The sequence below is a fragment of the Ziziphus jujuba genome, chromosome 1 (assembly GCF_031755915.1).
Source record: "Ziziphus jujuba cultivar Dongzao chromosome 1, ASM3175591v1".
In the NCBI taxonomy this organism is placed as follows: Eukaryota; Viridiplantae; Streptophyta; class Magnoliopsida; order Rosales; family Rhamnaceae; genus Ziziphus; species Ziziphus jujuba.
In genome coordinates, this window is record NC_083379.1 from 2,597,837 (window position 1) to 2,609,604 (window position 11,768).

General features: G+C 35.5%; 4 protein-coding genes across 8 annotated transcripts; all 4 read right to left on the reverse strand.

Annotated features, from left to right (window-relative positions):
* Window positions 1–48: 48 nt before the first annotated feature.
* LOC107424321 (choline monooxygenase, chloroplastic) lies at window positions 49–3,926 on the reverse strand. Of its 5 annotated transcripts, XM_060813093.1 has the most exons (11): window positions 3,517–3,926; window positions 3,231–3,276; window positions 2,848–2,983; window positions 2,359–2,433; window positions 2,075–2,275; window positions 1,736–1,831; window positions 1,371–1,486; window positions 1,172–1,265; window positions 816–911; window positions 627–677; window positions 49–472 (listed from the first exon to the last, which is right to left on the reverse strand). In XM_060813093.1, the coding sequence occupies exons 1-11, from the start codon at window positions 3,776–3,778 to the stop codon at window positions 335–337; spliced, it is 1,311 nt and encodes a 436-aa protein (XP_060669076.1). In that variant the 5' UTR covers window positions 3,779–3,926; the 3' UTR covers window positions 49–334. The 5 variants fall into 5 exon arrangements, 4 of the variants coding, with proteins under 4 accessions (XP_060669076.1, XP_015889685.3, XP_015889764.3 ...); XM_016034199.4 differs by lacking the exon at window positions 816–911 and having other exon boundaries at window positions 3,517–3,924; XR_009635016.1 differs by lacking the exon at window positions 49–472 and having other exon boundaries at window positions 643–677; window positions 816–983.
* A 171-nt stretch (window positions 3,927–4,097) lies between these two features.
* Window positions 4,098–4,975, reverse strand: LOC107425380 (protein LIM1). Its single transcript, XM_016035413.4, has 2 exons — window positions 4,493–4,975; window positions 4,098–4,364 (listed from the first exon to the last, which is right to left on the reverse strand). Exons 1-2 carry the CDS (start codon window positions 4,806–4,808, stop codon window positions 4,348–4,350), a joined length of 333 nt encoding a protein of 110 aa, XP_015890899.3. The 5' UTR covers window positions 4,809–4,975; the 3' UTR covers window positions 4,098–4,347.
* A 1,112-nt stretch (window positions 4,976–6,087) lies between these two features.
* LOC107421902 (uncharacterized) lies at window positions 6,088–9,990 on the reverse strand. Its single transcript, XM_048466467.2, has 7 exons — window positions 9,481–9,990; window positions 8,630–8,803; window positions 8,464–8,556; window positions 8,308–8,376; window positions 7,454–7,660; window positions 6,519–6,644; window positions 6,088–6,371 (listed from the first exon to the last, which is right to left on the reverse strand). Exons 1-7 carry the CDS (start codon window positions 9,739–9,741, stop codon window positions 6,216–6,218), a joined length of 1,086 nt encoding a protein of 361 aa, XP_048322424.2. The 5' UTR covers window positions 9,742–9,990; the 3' UTR covers window positions 6,088–6,215.
* A 539-nt stretch (window positions 9,991–10,529) lies between these two features.
* LOC107425469 (histone H3.2) lies at window positions 10,530–11,342 on the reverse strand. The gene has a single exon (XM_016035501.4). The coding sequence runs from the start codon at window positions 11,232–11,234 to the stop codon at window positions 10,824–10,826; it is 411 nt and encodes a 136-aa protein (XP_015890987.1). The 5' UTR covers window positions 11,235–11,342; the 3' UTR covers window positions 10,530–10,823.
* Between the last annotated feature and the right edge of the window lie 426 nt (window positions 11,343–11,768).

An 11,768-nucleotide genomic window follows, 5' to 3' on the forward strand; every position in this document is an offset into this window, starting at 1 on the left:
GCACTATAGTTTAAAATATTTGGTGTCAACCAGTTAGTCAACTCGAGGTTTAAATCAAAATCGTAGTTTCATGAATTTACAATTTGTTCTTAAAATATGCTTCACATAAATTTAAACTGTTCTACAATCTGGAAAGCTTTTATTTACTGAAAAAAGAAGCTTTAGCATTCTACAATCACAATTGTGGCAATATCAGTAATCTTGTTATTTACTTGGGGACATGGACTAAAGCTTCTTCATACTGCAAAACGACTAGTCACTCATAAGCAATAGCTACTGGCGATGCAAATTGGAATTCTTGGTTAATTTTTTGTATCTCAATTTGTGTGGATGCTCATTTGGTCAGGCTATCGTAAAGTAGGCAATGGAAATGGTGCATGGCATTTTCAACAGCAGGAGCATATCTACCAACACTGTATGCTGACGATTCAAGTCCCCTTTGAACACCTTCACATAACATGATATCTTCCATCTGCACATCCTCAATCAAAGAGTTGTTATGATTATGATAGCAATAATAGTATTATCTTTAGTAGGAATAAAGATAATAATAATAATAATAATGATAATGATAATGATAATAATAATAATAATTATAGAGTGGATTAAGCTTGATTTGTTTCTACCTGGACTCTTTCACTATCTTTCAAACTCTTCTCTATGAAAGCTCTGTCATCCTACAACCATACAAAAGAAGAAAGGAAAAAAAAAAAAAAAAAAAAAAAAATTTGAACAAAAGGCATAGTTCATAAACGTATCTCAAAGTTTGTCATCCATAACTGGACCAATGCTCAATCTAAGTGAATATTGGTTACGTTTTGATAAGCAGTGTGGATTGGGTAGATTGAATCGCTGCCAAATTCCTTCCATGTATTGGTTTTAGTTAAATCCCTGACTGACTTAGCAGAAACCTCAACAAGCACCAGCACGCAAACATATCACTACAACCCAAAAAGCTTCCAACCATGCTAGATACCCGTAAACTAAATGCACAGAAACAGCTTATATAATTGCCCTGAACGGAAATGCTACTACAATATTGAGTTAATAGACCAGGGTAAAACAATTCAACCTGATATCTATCCTTTTAATTTATATTCATAATCTTAAATATCACAGATATAGAATATCAATATGCTGTGATGAATATCTAAATAGATATGGAAGTTACCTTAAGAGAAGGTTCAAGAAAATAATCAAATACCACTTGGCATTTCCTGGGTCCTAAAGGGAGTACAAGATTGGTGTCCATCCATGGACCATACCTACAATAAGCACCATAATCTACTTATAGCCCAGTAGAGAAGAAAACAATTAGTTTATACAAGTAACACAAAAGTTGATAATCACCATTTTAGATGACCAAGTACCTATTAATCATGAAATTGGGAAAAACAAAAGCATATAGAGCTTTGGATCCAAGTCGATCATAATCATTTTCTGTCGAGCCACCTTCACACTTTTGGATGCTGACCCTTTCAAATATCTATATCATCAATGGCAATCACTTAGACTAAACAACAACCATCATTGGAATGAAATAATCAAATATCTAATACTTCTGAGAAGAAAAGGGGGAATGATGCAAGGGATTCTTATACAAATTAAATATCGTTCTGCATTTTACAAGTTTGACTAAATGAAGGTCGTCCCCCCATTTAGTAATTTATATTGCTATAATAATCAAGACTGATGTACAAATTACCAGAAAAGTGAAATAGTCAGCAAAGCTTACTGTGGTAGAGTAAGAATCGAGGTTAAGACCAGAAGCAAGGCCCTTATGTGCATATGGCACATGATATCCCCCATCTAAGTAGTTATCACAGAACACCTGCATGAAGAAATAAATAATAACTAAAGTTGTCATTGTCTGCAAACATCAACATCAAAACAATAATTTGTAGACAACTTCTTTTGTAAAAAATTATTAATTACTTTGTCAGTAAGGTAATTAACCCTTTGTTGCAAAGAGAAAAAAGTGGGTGAAACAGACAACACTCAACAATTAATAGTTAAGTGCCACTAAAGAAGGTAAAACATTGAAGTGAACCAAATTTTGTTTGGTGAAACATACCTTCCAGTTGCATTCAATGGTATATTCACGTCTACAAACATAACTTAAAGAAGAATCAACACCATTGCTACTTAGTAGTTCTGAAGAACTACCAAGCCATTCTTCTGCCACTATGTCTTCATCACTATCTACATCCTGCTCCATGTTGAGAAGAACAAATGGCCCCCAAGTAGCTACTTTTATTGGTATAAGGCCAAACTCCTACTCCCCATGACCAAAGAATAGACCATATTATATATTTCACAAAAATGGGAATGAGATTACTACCACAAATAAAATCATACATGTTCAACAAAATTCTTAATTCCTGCTAATCTAGATGCTTTAAGAAGTGCTCCATCTAACCCATATGTCCATCCCTGCAAAAAAAGATGGGATTTGCTTGTTTAAGCATTCAATATTCAAAAAGTAAAATAAGATACTAAATATCAGCAACAACCTTTTGTTTTACATATTCTACCATCCTCATCAATCCATGCAACAAATTAAAAATAGATGTCATTGCGAAAGTTTTAAAACAACACTCTATCAATCACAACTTGCATAAATCTTTCTCTGTAGTCAGATCTTCCATTCTTAGAAGAATCACAAGCATAACTCATCTAAACGTTAACAGCTGCTTATTAGAAGAAAATAATTCCTTTACCTCTCTAAAATCATAATCAAATATGCTCACAAAACCAAAAAAATAAAATAAAATAATAATAATAAAAAATAAAAAAAATAAAAAAAGATTTGAAAAAATCAACACGAGAAATCTTAAGTGAACTCACATGGTAAGGGCATACGAAGCAAGATTTTTTGCCGCTTCCATGTGCAAGAATTGAGGCATGATGACGACAGACATTGTGAAATGCATGAAGTTTTTCATTATCATCTCGACACACCACAAACTCTACATTTCCCAGTCTGCTCTACAAGGAGTTCCCCGTTTGGTCATCAGAGAGAGAAAGGCAAATGACTAATAAAAACGTGCACAAAAAGTAAGCCACTTTTTAGTTAGTCATATCCCTTTCCTTCTCTAACAACCAAACGGAGCCTAAAAAATTGAGCAAAACCACTTTGCAGAAAATAAATTAAAAAAAAAAAAAAGAAAAAGAAAAGAAAAAGAAAATTTGCAATGGTGAAAGAAAAATGGTTACAAGAAAGCATTCACCTGCCAGTGAAAAAGTCACGAGGACGTTTAATCTGTTCAGTACATCCTGAGAATTAACCAAGACGAACCCACTATTGAAACTGAAAATTCTTGGTGAGAAAATCAAAACCCAAAAGCCAATATACGCTAATTTTAATACTTTCCCACTAATCAAAACGAAAACGAAAACAAGCCAAGATGAACCCACTATGAAACTGAAAATTCTTGGTGAGAAAATAAAACCCAAAAGCCAAAAACTGCTAATTTGAATACTTGCCCACTAATCAAAACGAAAACGAAAACAAACCTATGGCTTGCCAGCCTCTGTAGAAGATTTGATCGAGTTCGAAGGAGTAAAATGAAGGGTCGGCGTACCAGGAGCTTGGGGCAGTGAGAGCTTCTTCTATGGGGATTCTTGGGTCGAATTGATGGACCAGTGTCGAAGGTGGGAGTGAGCTGGTTTCAGAATTGTGAAGGGAAAAGGCCTTGAAGCTTCTTCTTCTGTTTGGATTTTTTGTTTGATGGAAGAAAACAGGCGATGTGGGTTTGAGCATCATCGTCATCGCCATGGCAGAGTTTCGGAGAATGCTACTCTCACTGAATTCTTGACGATTTTCCCGATGTTTTCTTCCACTTTCAAAACGGGCTTGGGCTCACTCTGTCTCACCCCGCTTCTTTGACCTTTTTAGCTACTTGCCGTTGCAAATGATTTTTGATGGTTCTATTTTATTATTTTTGTTTTTGTTTTTTTGAAAAAATATTGTTAATAATTAATATAAATTAAATTTTGCAAGCCTCATGTACAAAATATGAAGTTAATTTTAATGACCAATAATCATGTGCCTCCACTCAGAAGTAAAAGCAAGCTATACCACCACTAAATGAATATAAAGGCAAATAAAATATATTGTATTATTATTAGCCATGAGATCTGTTACAGCATAAAGTGAAAATATTGAAACCCAGTACGGACTACAGATTAAAGTTTAATTAAAAGCCCACAAGATTTTTATGCATCTTACATATTTTGTCCTCTTATTTTGAGCAGCATCACCTTAAGGGTCTCCTTGAAAGATAAAAATTACATATGAACACAACTTATTCTAGAAAACTAATTTCAAGTGCCACTCTTCTCCTTCTACTTCATGATTTCACCTGCACCAGGAAACAAACAAGCAAGTAGATAGTCAGTCACAAATGCAAGGAAGCTAAAGTGCTTGATTTTGGCTATGCATTAAAATCATGTTTTTTGAGTTTTACAAATGTTGTTTTTTAAGTCATACATGGTTCGAAGTTGGCGGTGCACTTGTCAGGGAGCTGCATAGCCATGTTGCGATCAACACCGGATATGGGAGGGCCATTGACAAGGACACACAAGCAAGGCTGGCCAAGGGCTTTGAGGGCATTGCAGCAGCTCTCAGTTGGTGGGATGGGGCTAAAAGGAGCCACTGCGGCTCTGCACGGTATTAGCTGAACAAGCGCAGAGAAGAAGGTACTCATACAGCCATGGCTCTGACCTTGCTGTGCCATACTTGTCATTGCCAACATTAACACCAATACTGCGGGCACAGCCATATGAATGCTGCTCACAAGCTTCATTCTGAGTCTTTGTATTTCAGTAGTTAATATGTCTAATTGGGCTTCACATTTATAGGATCAATAGGAGTGTGAGTTTGCGCGGTCATGCCACTACTCACCTCCATCCTAACCAAGTATCACACTTCCGACGCATTCATTCCCTTTTTCCCCTTCTGCTATTCATCTGAATTCCATCCAAGAAGTTTGATGAAAAAGACAATTTGTATGCGAGTGGGAACAGTTGATAAACTTAAACTTCATGACCCTTATTGCTTTATGTATACATATATACATACATAGATTTATATATGTTTTTGTAAGGAAATATACCAGTGGCCAATCTTGATATATATGATATGATTACGGGAACTAAAACTTCTTACATGAATGAGTTCTAGTATATATGTGGATCAAAGCAATCCACTCCTAATTTCCAAATATTGTTTAGACATCAGGAAGGGAAAGATCAAAAGTTCAAAACACCCAAGTTTCCCAATATTTGTATGTTTGTATGTGTTATAACTTTAAACTTTTCACCAAGTTATCAAATATGGTCAGGTATGAATATGCTAGTTAATTGAAGATTGGTGATGACGTTTTCTTTCTTCTAAGAAAGGGAAAAACTTGTTATTTTATTCCAAAGGAAGATTTTGTGGTAATCTGGTGAGGTGGAAACCCATAGAAGGTGCATGTTTCAACTGGACCAGACATCCACATTCACCTTAAAGCAACTCGGGGAGAGTCCATTTCAGAAAGGAGCATCTCTTTTTATCTTTTTCTTGTTGCATGAAGCTTTTTTGAAACTCCTTTATTGTCAATTCAAGGAGTGCCATAATTTCTTTACGATCTGTAAGATGCATTCTATAATCCCAAGAGTTTCATATGCCCCAATTAAGCATCATGTATTGCTCTTACTTCTCAGAACTGCTCTCATTCCAAACACTCTTAGGAGTTGCTACAAGATCTGATTATATTCTTGATATCTTATTCCAAACAAAAATAATATCAATCAAAATTCCTTTTTTTATTTTTTATTTTTTTTTTTACCAGAAGAGTTCCATCATTTAAAGGATAAGGTTCAGGCCAAACCCTTAGCTGGTGAAATATCCAAGAACTAGCCAAATTGGTTGGCTTTTCTACAATTCTGTCACTAGGACATATTATTAACGTAAATAGATATTTAAAAGCAGGCAAAAATGCCAAAATTTACTTGCCCCAGCTGGATTGAAAAAAAAAATAAAAAAAAAAATAAAAAATGCCAGAAATGCTGAACACCAGTTAGAAAATGGCTGAACATCAGTTAGAAAAGTACAGATTCTTTATTACATTTCATTGCTCATTGCAAGAACCTCAGAAATGCTGTTCAAATCTTTGACCAAAGGAGTCTTTGACGAGGACAATCACATAATTTTATATGATTACAAGTTATCAAGGTTCTCCTTTGTTTCCTTTCAGATTTATCACTGCAAGCTCTTGTTCGACAAATTCTCCTGCACAGATGGGAGGATATTTGCTGGCGAGTGGGGATTCTGCAAAGTGGCCTAAGGGCTTTAACACAGCATCGGATGCAATGTGCGCAAACAACTACAAAAGATAAAAACTCATATATAAGCATGACATGCCTGGGACAGTCATTATTTTCAAAGCTCAAGGAGAAAGAGGAAAAGAAAATGGGAGCTTAAAAGTGTTGCAATTATGATGATTATGATATATATGGTTGGGTTCACTCACAGTTGAAGATACTCTCCACAGGCTGCGGTTTTGTTCTGCCGCTAGCTGGATAGCATCAATCGTCCTGTTTGTCACAACAACTTCATGCATTCCAGCTATACAATCACCTGCAGTCAACCATTCTATCTGCATTTAACAATGTGTCAAGAGGCACAATTAGCATAAAGACTATTATCGCCAGTTAACTTAACCACCAATTAGGACATTCAACCAAAAAAAAAAAAAAAAAAGGAGCAATTAAGACAATGACCCTCAATGGCAGATGCCACTTATGTGATGAGGACATAAATGCCATAAATACGCATCTTTGAAGTGTCAATTCAGCAAAATGGTTTTAAGTTCTATGCTTCATAAATGCTGTTAAAGAGAACAAAACCTAGATAGGAAAGAAGTCTGAGGAAAGGATTTAAAGGCCTAATCAGGAAGCTTACTGTTGCAGCAACAACATATCAAAGCATGGAAACCGAGAAACAGTATGTGGTTCATAAGACTATTTAAATGCATATTTATTTTGATTACTCGAATTATTGAAGACAAAATGAATGAAGGTGTGAGCTATACGAAATGTAACAGATTCTGAAATAAGAAGAGCTATAGTGTGGATATTTCCCGTTCTTTGTTTATTAGAAAAAGGGTCAACATGGTTTTCAAGTGTGTTCTTGTTCCAGTTGTATATTGGTTTTTGGTTTGCTATTGTTCATTTTTACAATTATCATTTTTTTTCTTTTTTTGTTGGGGGTTCCATGTACTGTTTACTGTTGATTTGCACCAATTAAGTAATTAAATACAAAACCAAGACAACTAGCTCTATAAATGACCTGTTCTTTTGTTTGAGTATTATATGCATCACAATTTTTTTTTTTTTTTTTTTTTTTTGAAGATCATGCAGTCAAAGTTCCCTCGTTAATAAGCACATCAGTTATATATGCTCTAACCTGCTTTCCTGTCTGAATGAGAAGACACCCAACAGGAACCTTCACCTCAGCCTTTTGCCCATTTCTTAGCCAAATATTCAAACCAGGGAATCTGCTTCTTCCATGAATCGTTAGAAAGTTCAGGTCATAGTGATATCCTGCAAATACTGTTCCCTCCTTGCCATAACGCTGAAGGTCACTTCCTGTTGGAGCTAAAAGATGTGGTCCCTGGTGATTGGATGTAATAGTCATTTTATATGTACTCAATAAAACTAACAAGTAAAATTGGTCAATGAAAAGATATATAATCCATGCCACAACTCAATTTAAAATTAATCACTTTTAGCAATTAGAAAGGTGGTTATTATCGTTAACATGTCTATGATGCATGATCCATGTCTAATCTCTTAACACAGTAGAATAATCAATAAAGTAACTGCATTGTGAAACTTTATACAATACTGTTAACCTAAATTCAGCAAAAACTAATAACATGTAAATTGACTGTCTGGTGTACCAAAAGCTCAGTTTCAAGGTGTACAAACAATGTAGGGAATAAAATTTATGGTGATTACACTGGATAAGCTAAATGCCAGAAAACAGCCTTGCAACTCTATATTGGAGCACAATAAGAGTTAAGTATGAAATAATGTTGAAGATGTACTGAAATTAGTACGATACAGAAGGAATCAACAAAAGGAGAATGTCCATGTTAGCACTCAAATAGCAAAAGATTTGAAAAGTAAAGTAAGTTGGCATATGATACAGAAAATGAAGCATAACATAGGCAAACTGCTGTCTGGACTAGACCACCGACAGCCATCAATTCTATGAAATAAGCTGCAATGCAAGTTAAGTTGATAAACACTCATCACCTGCTTCATTAGCGAAGTGAATGCATCCTTTGGCAAACCAAAGCCAATGGCTGCCATTTCAGCAACAGCCTGAAGTAAAAAGTAAAAACATTGAGTAAATGATCACCATAGATAGAATAAGTATCCACAAAACTGAGAAACCAAATGAACAGTCACCTCTATAGCTGATATCATTTTGTACCCCCAGGAGTCCATCGTTTCTTTCCATTCGGGAAAACCCTCTGGTATCACAGGCTCTGAATTTAGTTCCTACAAAGAAGACATCATAACAGTCTGAAGCAATAAAATCATATAGGTGTGAGACAAAAGAGAGATATAATACCTTAAAGCGGGTGTTTGACGGTCGTGGACCCACTCTCCACATGTACCGCCACTTGCAATCTGGACCCTTGGGTAGGGCTGGCCGGAACTGTTCAGGCATTGCGTTTACCTTCTCTTGCATTTCTTCATCAACCAGGCTTCTTGGAACTTCCACACCTTCTGGTGTCACCCCAACCTGTTATTTCCAATTGAACCCAGAATTCACATTTTGACATCATTTATATTCTGAGTGCATACAAGTAAATGTAAATTCACACCATTTAGCAATGACACAAAATATGCCTTCGTTTTTACCAAACCTTCTTCCCATTCCTTCCGATTGCATAACTTATAAGAATTTACTAGCTATTGCATCTTTCATCAATTTAATTATCTAAAACAATGAAAATCTCGCGGGAAAGAATGAAGCTTATTCAATTTTTTATTTTTTTATTTTTTTAATCATCATTTTATTTTTATTTTGAACTTTCACCTGCAATTCCTTCCTTTGTTTAACGCCATTGAATTAAATATATTTAAAGGAAAAGAAGTTTGATTTGTTTTACTTTAGTCAACGCCATTCATAGGCCAATATGATTCTGACACCAAAATCGAACTATGCTAAATAGCATTTGCCGCAGGCTCCATTGGCCAAAAAAAAAAAGAAAAAAAGAAAAAAACCACACACAGAAATCAAAACTTTCTCACCGTTCATACACTTTCCAATAACTAAGCATAATACATACCAACCCAGTATCCAAAAACCCAAAATTTCCCCCTTTTTTTTTTTTTTTTTTCCTAATCAACTTCGCCGACAAGATGTTGTCGGTAACCAAACAGCAAACAGACGTTTCCGATAAATCAAATACTGACCTGGTAATGCAAGTGGGGCCTCTCCTGGAGGAGCTTGAAGCCGGAGGGGCACTCAAAGTACTTCTCCATCATATCAAGAAAACGATCGTTGTCTTCGACGGAGCACCTGGGGTCTTTCACCAGCAGAGCTCCGGTCTCCCTCAGTGTTCGACTCACCTCGCCGCAAAGCTTACTGAGTCGGCCGTCTCGGAGCTGGCTGTCAAATTCCTCCGCCGCCGTTGCCGCCAAGTAATCGGTCAGATCGATCACCGGCAGGTCCATTCCGGCGCTTTCAGCGGCAACAGAAATTATAAAAGAAAAATCGGAGATTTGGAGAGGGAAAGAAAAAACAGGGACAGACGGAGACACAGATTTGGGTAATGGCGGGAGAGAATGTATTAAAGTCTGGCACCCACAGTTTCTTTTGATAATTGTTTCTATTATTTTATTGCTACTATCTTTGTTTTTGGATTGGTTGCGTGTTACTTTTACAGTATTGCGTTCTTTTTTTCTTTTTTTTTTCTTTGCCTTTTCAAATTCATCATGAATATTCACATTTTTATTTCCCAAAAAACCAAACAATGCCAAATTTATTCTCTAATATATATTTAGGAATTAAAGTTCAAAAATTTCTTTATTTGTCTATATCATATTATAAACAATAAAATTCAAATTAAAAAAAAAAAAAATATATATATATATACACAATCCATGTATAATACGATTAATACTATATTTCTCTTACAGATCGTCTTCACCCTAAAATTTTCATATATATATATATATATATTTTTCAAAAGAAAAAACATTCAACATATGAACTCTAGTATCTGATTCATAATGGGATAAAATTATGTTACCTAAAAAAAACAACTTATTAACACTAAAAAAGTGTTTTTGAAGTCTATTTAATATTTAATTTTATAAATATATTATTTTTATATCAATAACCATTTTGAATTTATTGCGTTAATATAAATACTTTTGTTATTAGTGAAAAAGAAATATATATATATATATATACTTTTATGCTATAATTCCTTTTATTCAAAATAATGAGAGAAAAATCATCAAAATCATCAGAAAAATCAGCAATCCGTTCGTCCACTCTGATTTGCAGAAATTAAGAATCTAACCAGGGGATAGACATAGAAAAAAAAAGAAGGAAGTTTCAAATCTAACTGATCATCAAATCCAACGTTAACACAATACATATATTTTTGATTTTTCCAATCAAAATCCAAAACACCCTCCCAAAGTGTCAAAAAACCCCCTTCCAAGACCAACAATTTACAGTACTGAAAACGACCACCCAAAAAAAAAATCGACAAAGACCTAAACCCAGCCATTTTTGCTTCTTCCATCTAAGCTCTCTCGCCTCTGATCCTCCTAGCAAGCTGAATATCTTTGGGCATAATGGTAACCCTCTTCGCGTGGATCGCACAGAGATTGGTATCCTCGAAGAGACCTACCAGGTAAGCCTCCGCAGCCTCCTGAAGAGCCGCAACAGCACTGCTCTGGAACCTCAGATCGGTCTTGAAATCCTGCGCGATCTCACGTACAAGCCTCTGGAACGGCAGCTTTCGGATCAGAAGCTCTGTGCTCTTCTGGTACTTTCTGATCTCACGCAGAGCGACGGTTCCGGGTCGGAACCTGTGAGGCTTCTTCACTCCTCCGGTTGCCGGGGCAGATTTCCTGGCAGCTTTTGTGGCCAGCTGCTTCCTCGGAGCTTTGCCGCCGGTGGACTTCCTTGCTGTTTGCTTGGTTCGGGCCATTTTGGGTCTTAGGCTTTTTTTTTCTTTTGCTTGAGAGGATGAAAAATTTAAAAAAAAAAAAAAAAATCGATTGGATTTTCAGGAATTGGGTGATGGATGATGGAGAATGGTGTAGGTTTCGGAGGGAGTTTTATAGTGCAGAGAAATTTTTTTGGCGTTTGGAGAAAGAAAAAAATTGCGCGGGAGATTTTAAAAAATTGGGGATTTTGGGAAAGTGTTAGGGATTGGTTTCACCGTTGGATTGGGAGTTATCCACGGTGGTTGTTTGATTGAGGGAATGCGCAAGGATCACGATCTGTGTGTTGCTCCACTAGCCAATATAATGACGACAGCTGGATTCCAATCATAATCTTAAATTAAATATCATTTTCTTTTTGGCCTAGAATTTTTCTTTTCCAATTATAAATTTTATGATAATTTTTATTAGTTTTCCATTTTTTTTTCCCCCCTGTACATCAACAGCACTAAATATTTATAAAATTAAGTTAGCAACTTATACGAAAAATCATATAATTTAGAGACCTTGAATGCTAT

Coding starts and splice junctions, on each gene's coding strand:
- LOC107424321 (XM_060813093.1), bottom strand. CDS start 3,778: ATGGCGATGACGATGATGCTCAAACCCACATCGCCTGTTTTCTTCCAT. Junction 2,984..3,230: donor CGTGACTTTTTCACTGGCAG/GTGAATGCTTTC, acceptor CTTGTAGAGCAG/ACTGGGAAATGTAGAGTTTG. Junction 678..815: donor TCCACACTGCTTATCAAAAC/GTAACCAATATT, acceptor GTATGGTTGTAG/GATGACAGAGCTTTCATAGA.
- LOC107425380 (XM_016035413.4), bottom strand. CDS start 4,808: ATGAAGCTTGTGAGCAGCATTCATATGGCTGTGCCCGCAGTATTGGTG.
- LOC107421902 (XM_048466467.2), bottom strand. CDS start 9,741: ATGGACCTGCCGGTGATCGATCTGACCGATTACTTGGCGGCAACGGCG. Junction 8,377..8,463: donor AAATGATATCAGCTATAGAG/GTGACTGTTCAT, acceptor TTTTTACTTCAG/GCTGTTGCTGAAATGGCAGC. Junction 7,661..8,307: donor TCACTTCGCTAATGAAGCAG/GTGATGAGTGTT, acceptor TCCAATCACCAG/GGACCACATCTTTTAGCTCC.
- LOC107425469 (XM_016035501.4), bottom strand. CDS start 11,234: ATGGCCCGAACCAAGCAAACAGCAAGGAAGTCCACCGGCGGCAAAGCT.